The 19,711-nt window shown below is 35.9% G+C and overlaps 4 protein-coding genes across 7 annotated transcripts; 2 read left to right on the top strand and 2 right to left on the bottom strand.

Moving 5' to 3' along the window:
- Positions 1-41: 41 nt before the first annotated feature.
- Positions 42-6,740, bottom strand: nachr (acetylcholine receptor subunit beta-like). Of its 2 annotated transcripts, none has more exon segments than NM_001278995.1 (12): positions 42-231; positions 523-714; positions 1,020-1,117; positions 1,550-1,686; positions 2,082-2,238; positions 2,822-3,022; positions 3,635-3,752; positions 4,252-4,360; positions 4,821-4,975; positions 5,547-5,624; positions 6,187-6,293; positions 6,687-6,740. In NM_001278995.1, coding segments are annotated over 12 exon segments (1,500 nt in total). In that variant the 5' UTR covers positions 6,697-6,740; the 3' UTR covers positions 42-93.
- Positions 6,741-7,931: 1,191 nt separating this feature from the next.
- Positions 7,932-9,870, top strand: LOC100185547 (DBF4-type zinc finger-containing protein 2 homolog). 2 transcript variants are annotated; one of them, XM_026834952.1, is made up of 6 exons: positions 7,932-8,080; positions 8,146-8,754; positions 8,814-9,160; positions 9,191-9,387; positions 9,468-9,508; positions 9,571-9,870. In XM_026834952.1, exons 1-5 carry the CDS (start codon positions 8,032-8,034, stop codon positions 9,472-9,474), a joined length of 1,209 nt encoding a protein of 402 aa, XP_026690753.1. In that variant the 5' UTR covers positions 7,932-8,031; the 3' UTR covers positions 9,475-9,508; positions 9,571-9,870. The 2 variants fall into 2 exon arrangements, with proteins under 2 accessions (XP_026690753.1, XP_002128339.1); XM_002128303.4 differs by having other exon boundaries at positions 7,933-8,080; positions 8,814-9,387.
- An 874-nt stretch (positions 9,871-10,744) lies between these two features.
- Positions 10,745-12,475, bottom strand: LOC474364 (endostyle-specific LOC474364). 2 transcript variants are annotated; one of them, NM_001032630.1, is given in 6 exon segments: positions 10,746-11,040; positions 11,122-11,155; positions 11,334-11,388; positions 11,390-11,545; positions 11,600-12,298; positions 12,358-12,419. In NM_001032630.1, coding segments are annotated over 4 exon segments (948 nt in total). In that variant the 5' UTR covers positions 12,410-12,419; the 3' UTR covers positions 10,746-11,040; positions 11,122-11,155; positions 11,334-11,347.
- Positions 12,476-17,398: 4,923 nt separating this feature from the next.
- On the top strand, positions 17,399-18,940 carry LOC100179179. The gene is made up of 3 exons (XM_002128530.4): positions 17,399-17,566; positions 17,656-17,825; positions 18,131-18,940. Exons 1-3 carry the CDS (start codon positions 17,507-17,509, stop codon positions 18,483-18,485), a joined length of 585 nt encoding a protein of 194 aa, XP_002128566.1. The 5' UTR covers positions 17,399-17,506; the 3' UTR covers positions 18,486-18,940.
- Positions 18,941-19,711: the final 771 nt, after the last annotated feature.

The following is a 19,711-nucleotide window of genomic DNA, read 5'->3' on the forward strand; positions in this document are numbered from 1 at the left end:
GCATATTACGGAAAGATATCAAACGATGCTAGGGTTCAAACTTTTTTTTCCGAACATGTTTCATCAATGTTTGTTACTGTTTTATAATTTTGTTTAATTTAATTTTTCAGGGTAATACGCGAACTTTGTCTGCAGGAAAAAGAACAAAGTCCCAAGTGTGAAAGTGGCAAGGTAAACCCAGAGCAGCAAGCGATCCAAAATCAATGCAACGTAGCCCCAGTCATCTTGTGACTAGAAATAAGTTGTTATATTAGTTAGTAAGTGTGAAATGATTAAATAAAATGAAATTTCTTTTTTGAAACTGGCGGTACCATTAGATCACATTAGACATTCCTACGAATTTAAACAAATTATTTTATAGGATATCTAATTTATCACTTATTCTGCTATTTGAATACAGTAACGAAGATCAGATTAGTTTAAAACAGCGAATAGAAGGAAATTAGCAGAAAAAAAAAAATTTTTAAGTTAAACTTCTAATTGAAACAAAAGTGTGCGTAAAGAAAGTAGTTTTCTTTTTACCTGTCCCATTTCATTTTCCTCCTTTTTCTGATTAGCAATGTAGTCAATAGAGTCTGCAGCTGGCTGGAAACCTTTAGGCAGTTTTTTGAACGAAGGCGGAACGAAGCTTCCATTTTCCGGCGCCGCAACATTGATTCCAGTCATCCCGTATTCATTCAAGTAGTGCCGTGCACGAAACCCCAAACGGCTCGCCTAAAATATTAAGTCTGTATATTTTTGGGTATATTTACTAAACCCTAGAATATATGTGTGAGTGTGTGACATTGTGATGATGTCACATACTGTTTTCAAAACACTTCGAAATCGAAAATGCAATTGACCAAATGCAACTTATTTTATATGGAGGAGGTCTCGCAGCCTGGCACACCTTGGGTCATAGAATTTAGGCCAGGATTGGCCCATCACCCATTTATTTAACAGTATTAATGTTATTTAATCCCACCCTAAAATATTTAAAGCACATTTTACAATTAAACCATGTTTTAAGCAACTGGTACCTGATGGTCAAATAGAATCTCGCTTGGAGGTTTCCACTCTGACCTTTGTTTCATTGCCTTCCTTGTGCTTACTGAGCTACATCGCCGCGGTCGAGCAGCTAAACACGAAAATATAAACATGTAATTGTTTATGGTTAGGTCACACTTTTTTGGCCGATTAAATGTAAATATATATGTAAGCGAGTTTTGACTGTAATTGTAGCCTGTCTTTTCGTTTTAACTGAATTTTTGTTACAGTAATCGAAGAGATAAACTTATAGTAGGGTGGGGTAAAATGGGACAATTTTATTCTCTTTTCTTGAACCCATTTGCCAGTAAACAAAGAATGTTTACAGAGTTATATAACCATAGCCCCACGTCTCTAAAAGACTGTCGTTAATTGTTTAAAACAAAATCGGAAAATATGGGTTTTGGGTGCTCACAGTATCCCATTTTACCCCACAGTACTATACAGTACATTGTTTATGTGCAGGTATATTAAACACTATATTATTATTGTTGTACATATGGAGAAATACAAACAGACTTACAACATGCGCCAGATTCTTCTTCTGAAGGTCGTTCAACCTTTAGCAGGGGAGCTAACTTCTCCATAAATATCCAAACAATCCAGTCCGGCATTGAATGTGTTGTGTTCGATCGATAATGTACGTTACACACCACGACACTGTATGGGAATAATATTAGGCTTATTTGCAAAATAGTTATAGATGTAAAATAAAAGTCTTGAAACTATTTTACCTTCATTTAAAAGTTTAACTTTACGTGGGTAAGGTCCCATCGCAAGGCAAGCTATGGGACCTGGGATTTAGGCTAGAGTTGGCCAAATTAACACATCAAACAATATCCCTTAAACAATAGTTGGGAGTATGTGTTATTATTCCATATGGTTTGTTGTTGAAAAGGGAGGAATAGTTTTAACGTTTGATTTTATTTGAATACGTTTGTGTCTGTTAGTGGCATGCCATGGGACCTGAGATTTAGGGCAGAGTTGGCCCGATATCCAAATGTAAAGTGTCTTGCCCAATGACATATACACCTACCCCAATATTGAAATGTTACCTGCATATTACACTGATGATGACCAGGATCATTACAAAGAGGAGATAACCAGCAATCAGAGGAACAGCGAGGGAGGTTTCCGGCATCCTCTGTGCGATAAGGAAGAGGAACACAGTCTCACCAAGTAGAATGGAAATAGATAAAGTCATCTTTTCGCCTGTGAGTGAATGAATGTAACTTGTTAATTATTATAAGTAACTGTTGCTGCCATGCATATTTAAAGTTTCATTTCACCCTTATAAAGACAAGCTAAATAGAATAGAATGAATGAATGTAACTTGCGTTATCCTCGCGTGGCCGGAAAACGACAGTTGTTATAACGTGTTCTGTTTCATACACCTCGTGCTAGCTTACGAGTTACCATGTATGTTACTTTGTGTGTGATTTTTGGGGGGATTTTGTTTTCTTTTTGAGTAATGTTATAAATGTTTTTATATATATAGTAATAGTACTGTGGGGTAAGATGTGAATAATGATTACTTTTTTATAGTTTAATTGAAAAGAATGAAATTTTTAGTAAAATAACAAAATTTACTGTGGAGTAAGATGGGTTACCGTTAGCACATTAATCTCATGTTTCCTGATCGTGTTTTGAACAAATAACAACGATATTCCATAGTAGCGGGGCTAAGGTTATATAGTTCTGTAAATTTTCTTTGTTTACAACCAAATGGGGACTGCTATACCCAAATTCATTAGAGTTAGACATTAGAAAGCAGAAAAAATTGAAACATACGTACATGATATTGAAGGTAGATAGAAGACGAAACAAGAAAGCGAAGACATCAAAATACATGGAATAATGAGGTTTATGATGTAAAACTGGGGCTTTCTTCGGATGATGAAATAAAACGTGATATCTTGGTAGGTTTTATCATTTTCGTTGGAATTTATTTTGACCGGTCTTTGCAGGATGTCCCATTCCCCGTTTGATTGAAAAGCTACAAAGTAATTTAGTTGCCTGATTGTATGTAGTTTTAATACAAAAATAATGTAGCTGCCTGAATGTATACAGTTTTAATACGAAGTAATTTAGTTGCATGATCGTATTTTTTGATACAAAGATGTCCCATTCCCCGTTTGACTGGAAAGCTATGAAGTAATGAAACTTACATGAACCTAAGTACTTGTAGCACTCTGATATTTAATATGTTAACTAAACATTACAACCAACGACTAACATAACTAATAACCCAACGAATAATTTCTAACTACCAACCTCTAACACTTTTCACCAGTCTAATCCATAACCTACTAGAGGAGCAAAACTTTATACATAGCACAATATAGACCACTTATAAGGGATCACTGTGTTTAAGCAACTTCTGTGTTGCCAAAGGACACACCCGACCATTAGAGTGGCAGCTTACAATCATGAACTAATGTTCTGTGGGTTAGAGTCTAAGAGATGAACGTTAACCACTGTGCTACGGCGCCGAAGTATTTGAGCTACTCATCAAATGTATTCTCTAGTGGCTTTACTTTCTTGGGCAACACATTTGTGTCAGTAAATCTCATTTAAAACTTTATATAGCGCTTTGGGAAACACTTACCGCTTAAATCGATGTAAACGGTGTCTATAGGTATCCCGAATTCCATTTCTGTACGATCGTAAGTAGCCGAACGAAAAACCATTGTGCAGTTTTGCCAATCAAATGGGAACAACGCAACCTGTGATAAAAAGGTGAGTGCAAGTTTTATCAATTAAAAATTGGATTATTCAGATAGGTTAACAGTGTATGGTGAATGTTTTCTATTAAGGCTTCGTGGAATGATGATAAATCGATAAAAAGCCACTTGTATGAAAAGCTTAAATGAGTAAAAAAACAATTTATTAAGCAGAGTCAAATTAGGAAAATATTTTTGAGCATAGTAACAACACTTGTACTGTTGCTGACATTTAAGGGCATATGGTCAACAGCAAGTGCAGGATTTTTTGGTCCAAATCTTTTGGTAAAAAACACAATTTCTCAAGCATGGTCAAATTAAGTATATGAACGAATGAATGAATGTAACTTACTTTATCCTCCCGTGGCCTAAAAACGACAGTCGTTATAAAAGGGGTGTTAGTACACCTCGTGCTAGCTTACGAGTTACCATGTATGTTACTTAGTGGGTGAATATATTTTCAAGGCACTACATACATGGTCATTTTTTTTTCAAATCTCACCTCAATTGTACACGTTGACTTGTACAAAGCTGGCGGAAGCCAACTCACCTTTCCATCGTGTTGAATAAGTGCGTTTGTTCGTAAAGAGACATCAAAGTTGCCATCAATGCTACGAAAAAGGTATGTTAAATAATCTTCATCTGGTATAAAATGTAGTAGGTTCGGCGCTGTGGTATACTGGTTACAGCGCACGCCTGTAACCAGAGGCAATGGGATCAAGGCTGGCTGTTGCCATTGTGGGCGTATGTGTCTTTGGGCACGACACTTAACTTTAATTGCTGTGGTCACTAATAGGTTGTCCAAATTATCAGCCATGCATAAAAAATCCCGCCAAAAAAATCCCCCACAAAGTAACATACATGGTAACTTGTAAGCTGGCACGAGGTGTATTAACACTCGGGTTATAACGACTGCCGTTTTATCGCCACGCAAGGATAGAGTAAGTTAAGTTACATTCATTCATTTATATGTTACCAACATTTTGTCAGCCATCTGGCAAGACTGCATTAGGGTGAAATGACACTTTAAATATGCATATCAACAACTGTCCCTTATAATAATTAACTCACCTATTCTGTAACACAATACGTGGTACCCAAATCGATGCACAGGGGATACGAACTGTAGTTATTCCATCATAATCATCTGGAACCCACCCGAATCTATCATCTAACCAATCATACTGCATGTACACGGATGTTGTGAATTCTTGTGACTTCTCTTTCTGTAAAAAAAATTCGAACGCTGAAAAGGCAAAAAAGGCACAAAGCAAAATCTGAAAAAAATATTCCTTATAAAATCTTTAGAAGTGTAAAATCAAAAATAAAATAAAGGTAATGACAATGTTTTGGTGCTAGTGAACAATCCTCCCTTACATTACTAACCTTTCAAGCCATACAAGCCCCTGCCCCTGCCCCTACCAACCTTCTACCAGCCTAATATGTAATAAAAGTTCTTTACTAGTGCCAACATTTTAAAATATTTAAATATTCATATTATAAATCTATAAAAAAACATAAAGTGTAAAATTAAAGACTTAATAAACACAATACTTTAAGATACATAAAATGCATATAGTAGAGTGGGGGAAGACGGGACACCTTTAGCACATAATATCCAAATATCCTGATCGTGTTTTAAACAATCAACAACGGTCTATGGGAGTCTCGAGGATACGGTTTTATAATTCTTTAAGTTTTCTTTGTTTACTACCAAATTGGGGGAGAAAACAGAATAAAAAGCTGTCCCATCTTCCCCCACCTTACTATATTATAAATGAATAAAAGCCAGCATACCACACTAATGATCTGGGACAATGTCATCATCACATCCACAAACGTTTTGTTTTCATATTTCTTGTTGTATGGCCGGAACTGCAAGGTTTAAACATTTTTTGGAGAGTTTGTGTTAAATAAACATTTTTTAGAGATTTTGTGTTAAAAACTAATATAATACAATATTAGGTTGAAGACTGTTTTTTTAAGACTGGGCTTGATAAAATTGTGCAGCATAAATGTAGCATATGTTTGACAGAGTTAATAATAATAATTTGTGCAAATACCTTCTGGTGTAATATATAGTAGGGTGGGGTAAGATGGTTTTCTTAAACACATAACGATTAACAGAACATCTGTGTTATAAGGACTATTGCTACGCATGAATAAAATAAGTAACATTCATGCAATAATCATTATGTATTTAAGGGACCATTTTCCCCCACCCTAATGGACCAGTTTCTATAAGGCCCATCTTCCCCCACTCTTAATGGACCACCTTCCCCTACTCTTAATGGACCATCTTCCCCCACTCTTAGGGATCCTCTTCCCCCACCCTAATGGACCGTCTCACCCCATCCTGTACCATCTCCCCCCTCCTTAAAGAACCATCTTACCCCACTCCCAGAGACCATCTTCCCCACCTTAGAAACTATGCTACCTGTGGGTTGTATCCATTCAGTAAATAGTTGGCCAGCCGTCCCTCAGTGGATTCAAACTTTGCAGCTGAAGTCTTTGTTATTGGAAGTAGAAGAAAGATAAGAAGACCTGCAACATAACACGGGTATGTCACTTTAAATATATTCCGGCGTTGTGGCACATTGGTTAGTGCGCCCTCCTCTAACCTAACGTTATTAGTTTAAGACTAGTGGCTACTACCGTTGTGGGCGTATTTAACTTTGGGCAAGACACTTACCAACAATTGCTCCAACCCAATGGGCAATAAGCAGTTGTCCTAATTGTCATCCATGCAGAAAAAAAATCATCCACAAAGTTACATATACGCTGTAACTCAGAAGCTGACACGAGGTGTATGAAACGGAAGATCCGTGTTATAATTGTCATTTTGCATAGATCAGCACAAAACGTATGAAGGTAGTTTATAAAAACAAAACATCGATACCTAGTACAGTCGTATATAATCGTTTACTTAATACTTACAGTTAATCATCCTCTATCTCAAGTAGAATCCACTCCTGACTTGTTGTAAATAAACTTTATACTACAGAACTAAACACCATCAACTTTGCAGACCTCGGAATGACGTCATGAACAGCAGCTGCAACCAAGACCCGCTCCATTTTGATAACGAGGTCTGGCGGATTTGACGCCTTTGATATAAGGTTAATTGAATGACAAAATGAATGAATGAATGAAGGTAACGTGCTTAATCTTGGCGTGCCCGAAAAATGTCAGACGTAATAACACGGAAATTCTGTTTCACACACCTCACGCCAGCTTATGAATTACCGTGAAACTTTAATTAGGTTGGGCGGATTTATATAACTAGTATCATATTTGAGTGTGTGTTAGAAAAAACACTAGGCTTACCGTTAGTTACATAATGAAGACTTGAGTTTCTACGCTTAATATTTAACTTTATTAACAAAATTGCAATCGTTTTCTGGTTTCTAAATCGGAACTTTTGATTATAGCACAAAATACGTAAGGAACATTTTATACAGTAAGTAACATAACTTAATACACAAACATCTAAATCGCAAACCGTATGAAAACCTCTCCGTGAAATGCTGCTGTAAAACTGGCTTACGTGGCGTAAACTGTCAATCATCTGTAGTTAGACGATGTGACAGACACAGCGGCATTGCTAAGTATTTAGTCAACCCGGCGAACCAGGTGCTCCATCATAAGCGAAGCAATTTAAACAGATTGCGCACCACTAGTTAGAAACAAACAACATACTCTATGCTCGGTTAAGTGGTTTTACATTTTGACTTTTATCGACCAGTTGCAATGTAACTATATACTCTCGAAGTTGATTTGTTTGTACAGTGTAAAAATAGAACGACTTTGCCCTTGAGTGTGTTTAAAAATAAACGAAATTATGAACTACTTGCAGTACATAAACTAGCGTTGTCGGGAGAATTTAAGAGTTTTTCTGAGTTGAACACCCCTATAAACATTATCGTCGTATTTTACGAATATTCATCGATCATTTAACATTTATTGACCGAAAATAAATGTTAAAATCTTTCCATTGCTGCAATAGTTGTTGCAAATCGTTACTCGTGTAGCAATGAAGTGAGCAAACTACTTGACGTTCCCCACTTGTGCATGATGGCTGCTGAATAAACAAACACGATGCCAAGTTCATTGGGGCTTGAAAATTCGGGACGTTTTTGAAATAAGCAACACGCAAACAGTTATGTAAGAATTATGTCAACAATAAGTTCATCAGTCCCGGATACGCTAACTCTATAAAAGATCAACAACCAACAGTGGAAATCATTTTCATTTCTACAAGACAGTGAAAAGATATTGCAAAATGCGTTGTCTGATCACCTTGTGCTTCCTCGTCGCCACTGCCTCTGCTGGTAAGTTACTTTGTATTTATGTTGGTAGAGGATAGACAACAATAACGATGTCGTTTTTATTCCAGCTGTTTCAGTTTCATCGTCAGCTTCGGCTGAAGTTTCTACCAGCAGCTCATCCTCCGGTGGTTTGTCCAACCCTTTAAGCTCTTTTGGTTCATTCAAAAACTTCCGATTCCCAAGTATTCGAAGAAGCATCCGACGAGTCTGCCCTCAAATAAGAATCCCAGATCCATGTGACCCATGTCCTGAAATCAAAATCGAGGAACCATGTCCTCCTTGCCCTGAAATCAAAATAGAAGAACCTTGTCCCCCTTGCCCCGAAATCAAAATTGAAGAGCCATGCATTCCCCAACGCAAAATCATTAGACGGTGTCCACCTCCTCAACGATGCATTAGACGGCCATCGTGTGTAAGACGACCATGCATTAGACGGCCATGTCAACCTTGCATAAGACGACCATGCCAACCATGCATTAGACGGCCATGTCAACCATGCATAAGACGACCATGTCAACCATGTATTCGACGACCATGCCAACCATGCATAAGACGACCATGTCAACCTTGCATCAGACGACCATGTCAACCATGCATTCGACGACCATGCCAACCATGCATAAGACGACCATGCCAACCATGCATTAGACGTCCATGCTACAGACGACCATCATGCAGTAAGATAACTAAAACCGTAGTGTAGTGAGTGTAAATATATAACACATTGCGTTTGCAGGACGTGTCATCCGTCGTCCATGTCCAGAAATTAAGATTGAAGAGCCATGCATCCCATGCCCAGAAATTAAGATTGAAGAGCCATGCATCCCATGCCCAGACATTAAAATTGAAGAGCCATGCATCCCATGCCCAGAAATTAAGATTGAAGAGCCATGCATCCCATGCCCAGACATTAAAATTGAAGAGCCATGCATCCCATGCCCAGACATCAAAATTGAAGAGCCATGCATCCCATGCCCAGACATCAAAATTGAAGAGCCATGCATCCCATGCCCAGACATCAAAATTGAAGAGCCATGCATCCCATGCCCAGACATCAAAATTGAAGATCCATGCATTCCAGAAATCAAAATTGAAGAGCCATGCATTCCAGAAATCCAGATTGAAGATCCATGCCCCCAACTTGAAGTCCCATGTGGGTTCGGAGGGTTTGGTAAATTCGGAGGATTCGGTACATTCGGCGGACTTCCAAAACTTTCCAGCATTCTTGGTTCTAAAGGTCTTGGCGGTGCAAGCGCCTACGCTACTGCCAGCTCCAGCGTGAGCGTCGATTCAGACAGCTCTCCAATATTGTAAGTCATTTACTTGTACAGTAGGCTACTTTCATATTATTACTGCAACTTTGATCTATAATTGCTTGCTTTTCATTCAGGGTTTAACTGGCCTTGTAGAAACGAAAGCACGAACACACAGGTAAATTGGAGTGGTGTGTTATATTCTTAACCTTTTACCTAATTCGTTAAAACTTTACGCAGGAATAGCCTTGTGGTGCTTCGAAAGAACGTAGCTGTAGTAGGTGGGAGCGGAGTGAAAACATCATATTCTGCCCAAAAATAAAACTATATATGCGCTGTCCTTTTTCTCCAATCTTTTATGCATCTTAACTTTCAAGACCTGCATGTTTACCGGTTTTCTTTATTCTTTCTCTTTTCTATTCCTTTCGGAATATTAATTACCTGTTATCTGTCTATTCGAATTTTCTTTATTTTTTTCCAAGTTAGGCGCGCATATGCTGTGTCACTTGTTTTACTCAATAAACAAACGTACATGCTCTATGTAGTAGTCAAAATACTTACACAAGTGATAAGAACAGTGCAATTAAATCGGAAAACAAATTTTGTTTCGAAAATTAATTTATAGATGCGGAAGCTTATTTAATATACTGATAATCAAACATCGTATGCTGGTCAATGTTAACTTCTAGCATCGCATTATTATAGCATAATTAACGTCTCTCCAAATTTACAAAAAATGTAAGTTTACAACTCAACACACCGGCCCAAAGTTGCCAGTTAAACACCCTATACCCTGGCCTAGCTTCTAAATCCCGACCACTAACCCAATAGAAAGCCATTATTAATCCAACTATTTTTTATGTCTGTGGTTCCTTTTTCTTATAAATAACGTATCGTTGTGACGCAATAAACGCAAGTTAGGTTTAAAATTTGAATGCCAATATATGTAATAAAGACCATTGTTTGGATGTTAACCAATCAGCATAATACAGTTTAATTTGAATATTCAAAATGGAAAGCCTGTGCAAGTTGTAAATAGACTGTCAGATCAAAGAGAATATTTTGTATTTATGAAATATATACAAACTGTGCCTGTTGGAAAATCGGAAAGTATTATTTTGGATTAGAAAAGGGTAATTTATAACTTAGCAACTTTACCGTATATTACATGTTCGTAAAGCTTGTGTAACGGGATAAATGTTTCAAACATTTTCCGTTTTTGTTTGTAACAATTGCAGCGCAAATATCTAATGATTAGCTGTCTATGATTGCAGCACTAATCGTACTTTCTGCATACCATTCAAGTTTTTAGCTTGATCATTACTTAGCTAATCAATGATCAAGTACAAAATTAAATTAAATTTCTGGATATCACTTTAAACTTAAAACAGTTCCAGACATAAACAGCACAAAATATTGAACCGATATTTTATTTTCATAGAACAACAGTTCGAATTGGCGTCGAAGAAGTTTGTGTTAATGAAAGAAAGTTGGTGAACTTTTTAACATATAAGACCTAAAAGAAAGATAGTTAAAGAAAAGTTAGAACAACAGAAACGTACAACATCATAAATATCAACCAATATTTATATAGTTTAAGGTCAGAATAGATAGGAGAGAAGTAAGATTGCAAAGAGACGCTAGTATTTTTTTCTATCTTCTATGCTACGACGAAATTTGATTTCGTTTCAGCAGCAACTCCGGCTATTCCTGTAAGATTTAAAAAAAATTACAAACACTTCTTTTAATGGGATATTGAGTATTTTTATGTAGATTTTATTGATAATTTACCTGTTGCTGGTGTTCGAGGAGTTGGTGCCTACACCTGAATAATGATAAACATTAAAATTGTGAAAGAAGTATGATACGGTTTCATTATTCTTTGATTTTTTTTGTTTACTATCCAATTGGACGAGAAAATTGAATAAAAAAGTGTTCTATCTTACCCCGATCTACTTTATATTAAATATCACGGCGCTTATTGTTATGAAATACATGCCCACCTCCTCAGCGACAGCTACAATATCTTGAACGATGTCAGGAAGATCTGCCGCGTCAGCTCCGGAAAGTGCTTCCGCTATTTCGGCAACAGCTTCTGCATTTCCGTCAGTTGTGGTCTCTGTAACAGTTGTTGTACCGTCTGTTGTAACAGTAGCTGTTGCAGATGCTGTGGTTGTGCCATCAACTTCAGGTGCGGGTTCTGTTATTGGTGGTTCTGTAATGTTAAGATAATATTCGTTTTGTTATTTTTTGGTGTGTAAGTTGTTACCAATAGTAGGAGTTGGAGTTATGCAGGGACGTTTCAATGGAAGACATGGTCGTCGAATGCATGGTTGGCATGGTCGTCGAATGCATGGTTGACATGGTCGTCGAATGCATGGCTGACATGGTTGTCGGACACATGGTTGACATGGTCGTCGTATGCATGGTTGACATGGTCGTCGGATACATGGTTGGCATGGTCGTCTTATGCATGGTTGGCATGGCTTTCGAATGCATGGTTGACAAGGTTGTCGAATGCAAGGCTTACGGATGCATGGTGGACATGGTCGTCGGATACATGGCTGGCATGGTCGTCTAATACAGGGCTTGCGGATGCATGGTGGACATGGTCGTCGGATACATGGCTGACATGGCTTTCGAATGCATGGTGGACATGGTCGTCGAATACATGGCTGACATGGTCGTCGGATACAAGGCTTGCGAACACATGGTGGACATGGTCGTCGGATACATGGTTGTCGGATACAAGGCTTGCGGATGCACGGTTGACATGGTTGTCGAATACATGGTTGTCTGATGATTGGCTGACGAATGGAAGGTTGTCGAATGCGTTGCACACTTGGAATTTGGGTGACTGAGATTGGTTGTGATGGCAAATTTATTTCTGGAAGTTCAATGTCGTCGAGTGTGATCCCATCAAGAATCTCGTTGGCTAAAGTTTCTGCTGAAGCCGAGACACTGATTTCTGTATAATAAAACAACGTTAAAAACATCCTTTCAGTTTTGAATTTTAAATTAACTTACCCTGACATGTAGCTGTAGTGAAGAGAAGGCACAAAAGAATTAGAAAACGCATCTTGTATCGCAACTGTTTCCGTTGTTAGATGAGTGAAACATACGCAGTGACGGGTGATTTTATAGTTTTAATGCATCCGGAATATATACTTGAGACAGGTGCCACTTCAGGGGAGTTCGAAACTCAACTGTATCAGACAGACGATAATGGATCGAACTTGCCACTTTCTATGTTTATACAGATGACTTTAAGTTTAGGAGAAAGGTTAAAAAATATAGAGGAACATAACCCACAAACCGCATTCTGTTCGTTTTTAAAAAGATCATAAACGACATCATCAGTTTCTTCCGTCGGTGGATTTATTTTGATTCTAATCCACGGCGGTAAGTTTTTAACTAAGAGAAGCAAAACTTATTCCAAGATAATCTATCTTTGATAGTTGGTTTTGCTTAGCCCTCTTTTGAGGCAAATAGAAACATATTACCCTTTCTTTATTAGGTACTCTATCATACTTCCAATAGAGGTTACGACCGTATACGAAGCTCATTGCGGTGTTCAACTACAGCCAAAGTGCTTTTTAGAACTCTACTCAACGGCATTTAACACGTGTATGAGTAATGGTAGAAAACATTTATTTAGCACTTACGATATGTTTCTGCTCAGTTGAGTAAACATGTTTAACAATTGGTGTGTTTTTGAAGTGCTCGTAACTCGTAGACGGTTTCGAAAAGCAAAGACACACGTGTCAGAACGCAGCAGACTTGGAGCGCAGCAGACTTGGAAGCGCAGCAGACTTGGAACGTCACGTAGGATCTATATGACCACTGACGTGCTCAACTGTTTAAAGTAGTTGTTAGACGTAAAAGTGTCCATATGACCACCTTTGAGCAAGGGTCATATAGATCCTTTTTTATTGCACGGCATGCGCCGAGACACTACACATGCGCAGTAGGTCGAAACAAATACAATACGAGCTCTAAAAAATGCGTACCGACTAAAAGACGTTCTGGGGCAAAATGAAAAGTGTGGCATGTATATATACCTGTTTGAGAAATGTGTTAGGAAGTTAAGTAAAGTGTGCTAATTAAACTAGCATAAAAAAGTTTGTTAGTAGTACTTACTTATTCAAGGTTCAAATAACATACTCAACTCAGTTCTGCGGATCAAAAACTAAAGTGTCAACGTGTGAACGTCGTTTGGAACGTTTTCCACAAAGGGTCGTTATAAATTTGGACCGGGTGGTCATTGAATTTGTTCCGACCTACTTCGCATGCGCAATAGCGGTCGGTACAAATATCGCAACGAATATATCACGTCACCATCACGTGTGTGTGCGCCGAAGCGGACACGAGTGCCTTTTTCCTATCGTTATCTTCCGGATAAACATCGCGTCTCGTGATCATTCGCGCGGTTAGTTTTGCCCGCTCTCAATAAAGCATTATCAACTGTACAACTCTACTCCTTGATCAAAAGCGCTAAATTAAAAATATATAGTACAATGGGGGAAGATGGGACACTTAAGCACATATTGCCAAATATTTCCAAAATCAAAGTTATTTAGCGATTCGCACAACAGGTGAAATTTTACAAATTCGAAAAAACACAGGATAAGACGGGGCAGTTTAAAATCATTGTTAATTTTGATTAATAAGTGTATTTATTATTAGGAATACACGTAAATAACACGAAATAATACTGTACGCTTTGAAAACCAAGTTTAAACATTCTTTTCCTCGGTCTATTGCTATAATTTTTAACATGTTACCTACATTATATTATTATGACAAATGGTATTATTCGAACATCAATTGATAAATATTGTATCCTACAAATGTATATGAACTTGTAGTAACAGAAAATTCATAATAACTATTAATAAAGTTTACATTTTTGCTACAAATTGGGTATTGCTACACTGTTTTTCGCACAAGCTACTTCTCATAAATTACCTCCAAGTGTAAATGATTAAATTTCGAATATATTTTTAAAATATTATCTTTTTATTATACATATCAGTATCTTATAATTAAATAACTCCTGAGGTATATAACTTCTGTTTATTATATATCAGTTAATCAGTATCTTACTTTTGAATAAACGTTGAGGTATAAATTATTGAATTAAAAGCAAACCTTAAAAAGTTCGGCAATGAAAATATACAAAACGAAAATTGGGGAAAGATGGGACTCTAAATGAAATGTTTTTACATTAGCAGTATTCTGCAACTTGTATTTATCCTACCGAGTTTAACCGGCTGTGCCGATTTCTTTGCCATGTAAACTTTATATATATATAACGTAAAAACGATATTTTTGTTGTTTTTATCTTAAATTAAAGTCATATTGACCCCTGCCTGTTTTCCTCATGTTTATATAGTAGGATGGAAAGATGGGACACTTTGTCAGTCGAGATTCTTTTTTAATTCTCTTTTTACGGACCCCCATTCAATGATAATCAGGAAAATAAGGTTACAGAATTATTCGACAATATTATCAAAACTATATAAAACGCCCGTCAAAGCTGATTACTGTTTTTAAATATTAAAAAAAATATGTAAAATAGAAACAGTATACTTTGAACAGGTAAAAAATGCGAAATAGTAAGGTGCTGTTTTTTATTGCTCGCTAAATCATAGTAAAGCCAACGATTTTTTTAGTTTTCGTGTGCGAACGATTAAACTAGTTTCATAGCTTCATAAAACAACCTTGAATATTTCGTACACTTTGATTTTGTCTCGTAAAACTAGTTTTAGTTTTGTAAAAAAACACTCGAGATATATGAAGACAAGAGATCGCAGATCTAATGCATGAGCACGGTATAAACTAATTAGCATAGTATTAATTAACCCTATCACTACAATGGTCGAATGAGATCGATCAAAAACAAACCAAAAGTAACCAACAAAGCGGGTTTCAGTCGCCATTGATGACTGTGGAGCAGTAGATAGAATGCATTTATTCGTGTATTATAACTCATTAAACTTAAGACGTACAAGGATTGAAGTTTGGTAAAGAATATGTGTAAATACGCTTTGTACAACTCCTGTACCATGTGTTGACATGTAAACTTACACTATAGTTAACCTTGTCGTCGCTTAAAGACGTTTGTTTTTGTGAATTTGGATAAACCGTAATCACGCAGTATTATAGGTAATGTTAGAAGTTAATATTATTCGTATTGTGGCGGCTGCATAATGATTTATTGCGAGCAGTAAACTAAAAGAGCAAAGAAACGAGAGACGCGTGTTATACCGAAGATAAGAAAAAGGCACTCGTCTACGTTTCGGTGCACACACGCTAATTGTGCGGTTTTAAATCTGAAAATTTAGTCTAAAAATTATAAATTTATTTTACGATTTGATTTCAATCAAGAGAAAAAAGAAAAATGCTAGAATTAAGAATTAGGATAAGTGCGGAAAAAATCGCCCTATCAGCAACAACAACAACAAAGCCAAGAACAACTGTTCGACGAAAAAGGATCTATAAGACCACTACCGTGCTGAAAAAACAGGCAGGGATCAATATGACTTTAATTTGAGATAAAAACAAAACAAATATCGGTTTAACGTTACATATATGAAGTTTACATGGCAAAGAAACTAGCACGGCCTGTTAAACTCTGTAAGTTAACTACAAGCTGTAGAATACTGCTAATGTATATATATTTCAATTTAGAGTCCCATCTCCCCCCCACATTGTAGTTTTGTATGTTTTCATTGCCAAACTTTGAAAGATTTGCTTTTAATTTAAGAATTTATAGCTCAGGGGATTTTCAACTATAAGGTACTGATATAATAAAAAGGTAATATTTTGAAAATATATTCGAAATTTGGTCATTTGCACTTGGTGATAATTTATAAAAAGTGGCTTGTGCCAAAAACAGAATAGTAATACCCAATTTGTAGCAAAAATAAAAACTTTATCAATATTAGTTATTATCAATTTTCTGTTATTACAAGTTTATATACATTTGTAGGATACAATATTTATTCATTGATGCTCGAACATTACCAATTGTCATTCAAACAATACCAATTGTTATGCAATAATATAATGTATAGGTAACATGTTAAAAACTATAGCAGTAGGAAAGTTTAGACTTAATTTTCAAAGCGTACAGAATTATTTCATGTTATTTACGTATATTCCTATTTATAAATACACTTAATAATCAAAATTAACAATGATTATAAACTGTCCCATCTTATACTGTGTGTTTTCGAATTTGTAAAATTTCACCTGTTGTGCGGATCGCTAAATAACTCCTCGTGTGTTTTATTATATTTTATTAAATTGGTGTCTATTAATAAAGGAATGATAGTACTAATTCGTGGTACATATTACCCCAAAAAACGTCATCTATTTTGATTTTGGTAATACTGGACAATATGTGCTTAAGTGTCCTATATTTTCCCATTGTACTATATAGTAGAATGGGGGAAGATGGGACACATTCGCCGCATAATATCCGAATATCCTGATCGTGTTTTTAACAGTTAACAACGGTCTATGGGAGTCTTGAGCATATAGTTTTATAATTCTTTGAAAATCCCTTGTTTACTACCACGTTTGGACGAGAAAATAGAGTTAAAATGTGTCCCAACTTCCCCCACCCTGATATTTCAGTTTTTTTCACAAAACTTAAACTAGTTTTATAAGGAAAAATTAAAACTGTACGAAATATTCAAGGTTGTTTTTATATAAAGCTATGAAACTCGTTTAATCGTTCACACTCGCAAACTAAAAAACTTTATAGGTTTTACTATGATTGAGCGAGCTTTTAAAATTAGCACCTTACTATTTCTATGCTTCAATCTTGGTCGTATAGTTTCTACCCAAAAGAAAGTTCATATTATCATATGGCGCAACAAAATATGAGCTGTGGTCACCATAGATATCCCAAGTCCCATGTATTTAGATTTGCACATTTTTAAGCCATGCGAGCACACTGTACGGTCGCACATTTAGATTTGCACATTTTTTCGACTCACTTTTACTCGCGGGAGTTGAAAGGTAGAACAATGCAGTTTAATAAATTTATGTAAGTTGCTTATTTTGTAGTTTAGAACAAATATAGGTTTTTAGATTTTCTGTTGCGTTCTTGTAAATTGTGTGTACTTCTTTGAAAACTACTGTGGCAAATTGGAAAAAAGTTGAAATGGTTGCGAACAAAATACTTATTTGCGCTGGTCTTGGACTCTTTATGCTTTGGAATAGTGTAAGTATTGTATTTTTAGCCAATAACTGTAACATGAAAAAATGGACAAATTTTTTGTAAATAATGTGATATGAATTTGTGCATTTCAGGTGGTTGCTAATGGCGTAAAATGTCCTGTTTATCAAAACCTAATTGAGGGCGTGGGATGTGGCGTATGTTCCAAAAACCAGTTTTATAATAGCATCAATAAAACTTGTTACAATTGCTCAAAAGGTTATTGCAATCCACCAAATATGACGTTTCGGACATGTTCACCATGGTAATTACAAACTAGCATAGAAAGTGCATTTATCACATTTTATAAGATACCACTGTTGTTGCTTTGTACGGTAAATCAGTAAGAATTTAAAACTTTAACCCAGTTTTGTAAAACAGACATTGATATTATTTTTGAGCCGAAAAATCAGCACCTGGCCACATTTACATTTATTACAGTCGCCTGTTTTTTTATTAATATGTATTACAGGGGTATTTCCTAAACTCTTTAAACCACAAATATGTTTATCACAATTAAATCTTTAATGTCCCGTTTATAAATAGTTTTAACTTAGTTTATTCTTTCAGTGGTAAAACAGATTATAATGAAGATAATAACGGTACACTAACTACGACTATGCTTCCAACCACCACAATCCCTCCATCAAAGACTAGTGTGCAGTCAAATTTTACAGTTGATTCAAATGTTTCTGATTCTACAAATCAAAATCATGTTGGTTTAATAATAGGTGTCATTGTTGGTTTTGCATTTGTTATTGTAGTTGTTATTGTTATTGTCATTTGTTTAAACAAAAAAAAATTGTCAATATGTATCAGGGATTGGGTTTGTAGAAATGATAAAGTCACCCTTGATAGTGATGGAGAAGTTACAGAAAATGATCCAATAACTTCTCCCAATGATAGTTTGGAAAGTGTTGTTTAATTAATTGTTGCTTCTTTAGTAATCATCGTTTATGTTTGTATCTTAATTTTTTTTAATCTTGAAAGAATGCCTTTTTTTAAGTTATTTATGGCATGTGTCTATTTTGCTACTACCGTGTCTATTTTACTACTACCAAAATAGAATAAACAAAATTCTTCTATGTATATATACAGTAGTGTGGGGGAAGATGGGATACCTTTAACACACAATATCCAAATATCCCAATCGTGTTTTAAACAATTGACAACGGTCTATGGAAGTCGTGAGGATATAGTTTGATAATTTTTTGAATGTTCTTCGTTTACTACTAAATTGGACGAGAAAATAGAATCAAAATATGTCCCATCTTCCCCCACCCTACTATATATTAACTTCAATTGCGTTATAGCGTACCTAGTTACCGATAGTTTTCAAATTTTTGTGATGCATTAAAGCGTGACGGGGTACGAAGCAAATTTCCCATTGTTACATCAGAGTTTCCACTCATTGGTTTTAATCTCTTTGGTTATGACCATAGATATCATATATATAACTAGATTGCGCATCTTGTGTTTTCAACCAATGTGAAATTGAAGTCAATTGAAGCGCGCCATTTTGAATCGTATGTGACCCACTCGTCTATTATCGTATATTGGTAATGTGTTTTTTGGGTTAGTTTTAGGCAGGAAAAACTAATTTAATCCAAACAAAAAGTTAACCTGTGGCAGATATTCTTTTATTAGGTCTGTATTTATATACTTTTAAGCTTTTGCGTTTTTAAAAGCGACGTTTGACCCGACTTTTACTGACGATTTACGTGAGAAACTTTAACTCTTAACATAGTTTAGCAAGGTGTTGCCATAATCAGGCAGTCTTCCACTTAGTTATTTAAAATTTACTTGTTGGTGATTCATTCTAGTTCAGAATAATATTTATTAAAGGTTAAAAACTAATTTAATCCGAACAAAAAGGTTTACATATGATCTAAAATGCCCTGAAAAGTTTAAATTATTTGTTCTAGTATCATCCAGACAGCCAATATTTATATTAATATTACATTTTATAGTAAAGGGAAAGTAGACACCACCGAAGAGTCCTCCAATACGTTACAGATTAGGCTGGTGGGAAATGCTAGAGGTTGGAAGTTATGGGTTAATAGTTAGCGGATAACGTAAGGATTCTTCACTAGCAGCGGAAAAATATTTGCAATGTTTGTATTTCACTAGATTTCATATAACGGTCATTGT

This window comes from Ciona intestinalis, chromosome 7, assembly GCF_000224145.3.
Source record: "Ciona intestinalis chromosome 7, KH, whole genome shotgun sequence".
Classification (NCBI taxonomy): domain Eukaryota; kingdom Metazoa; phylum Chordata; class Ascidiacea; order Phlebobranchia; family Cionidae; genus Ciona; species Ciona intestinalis.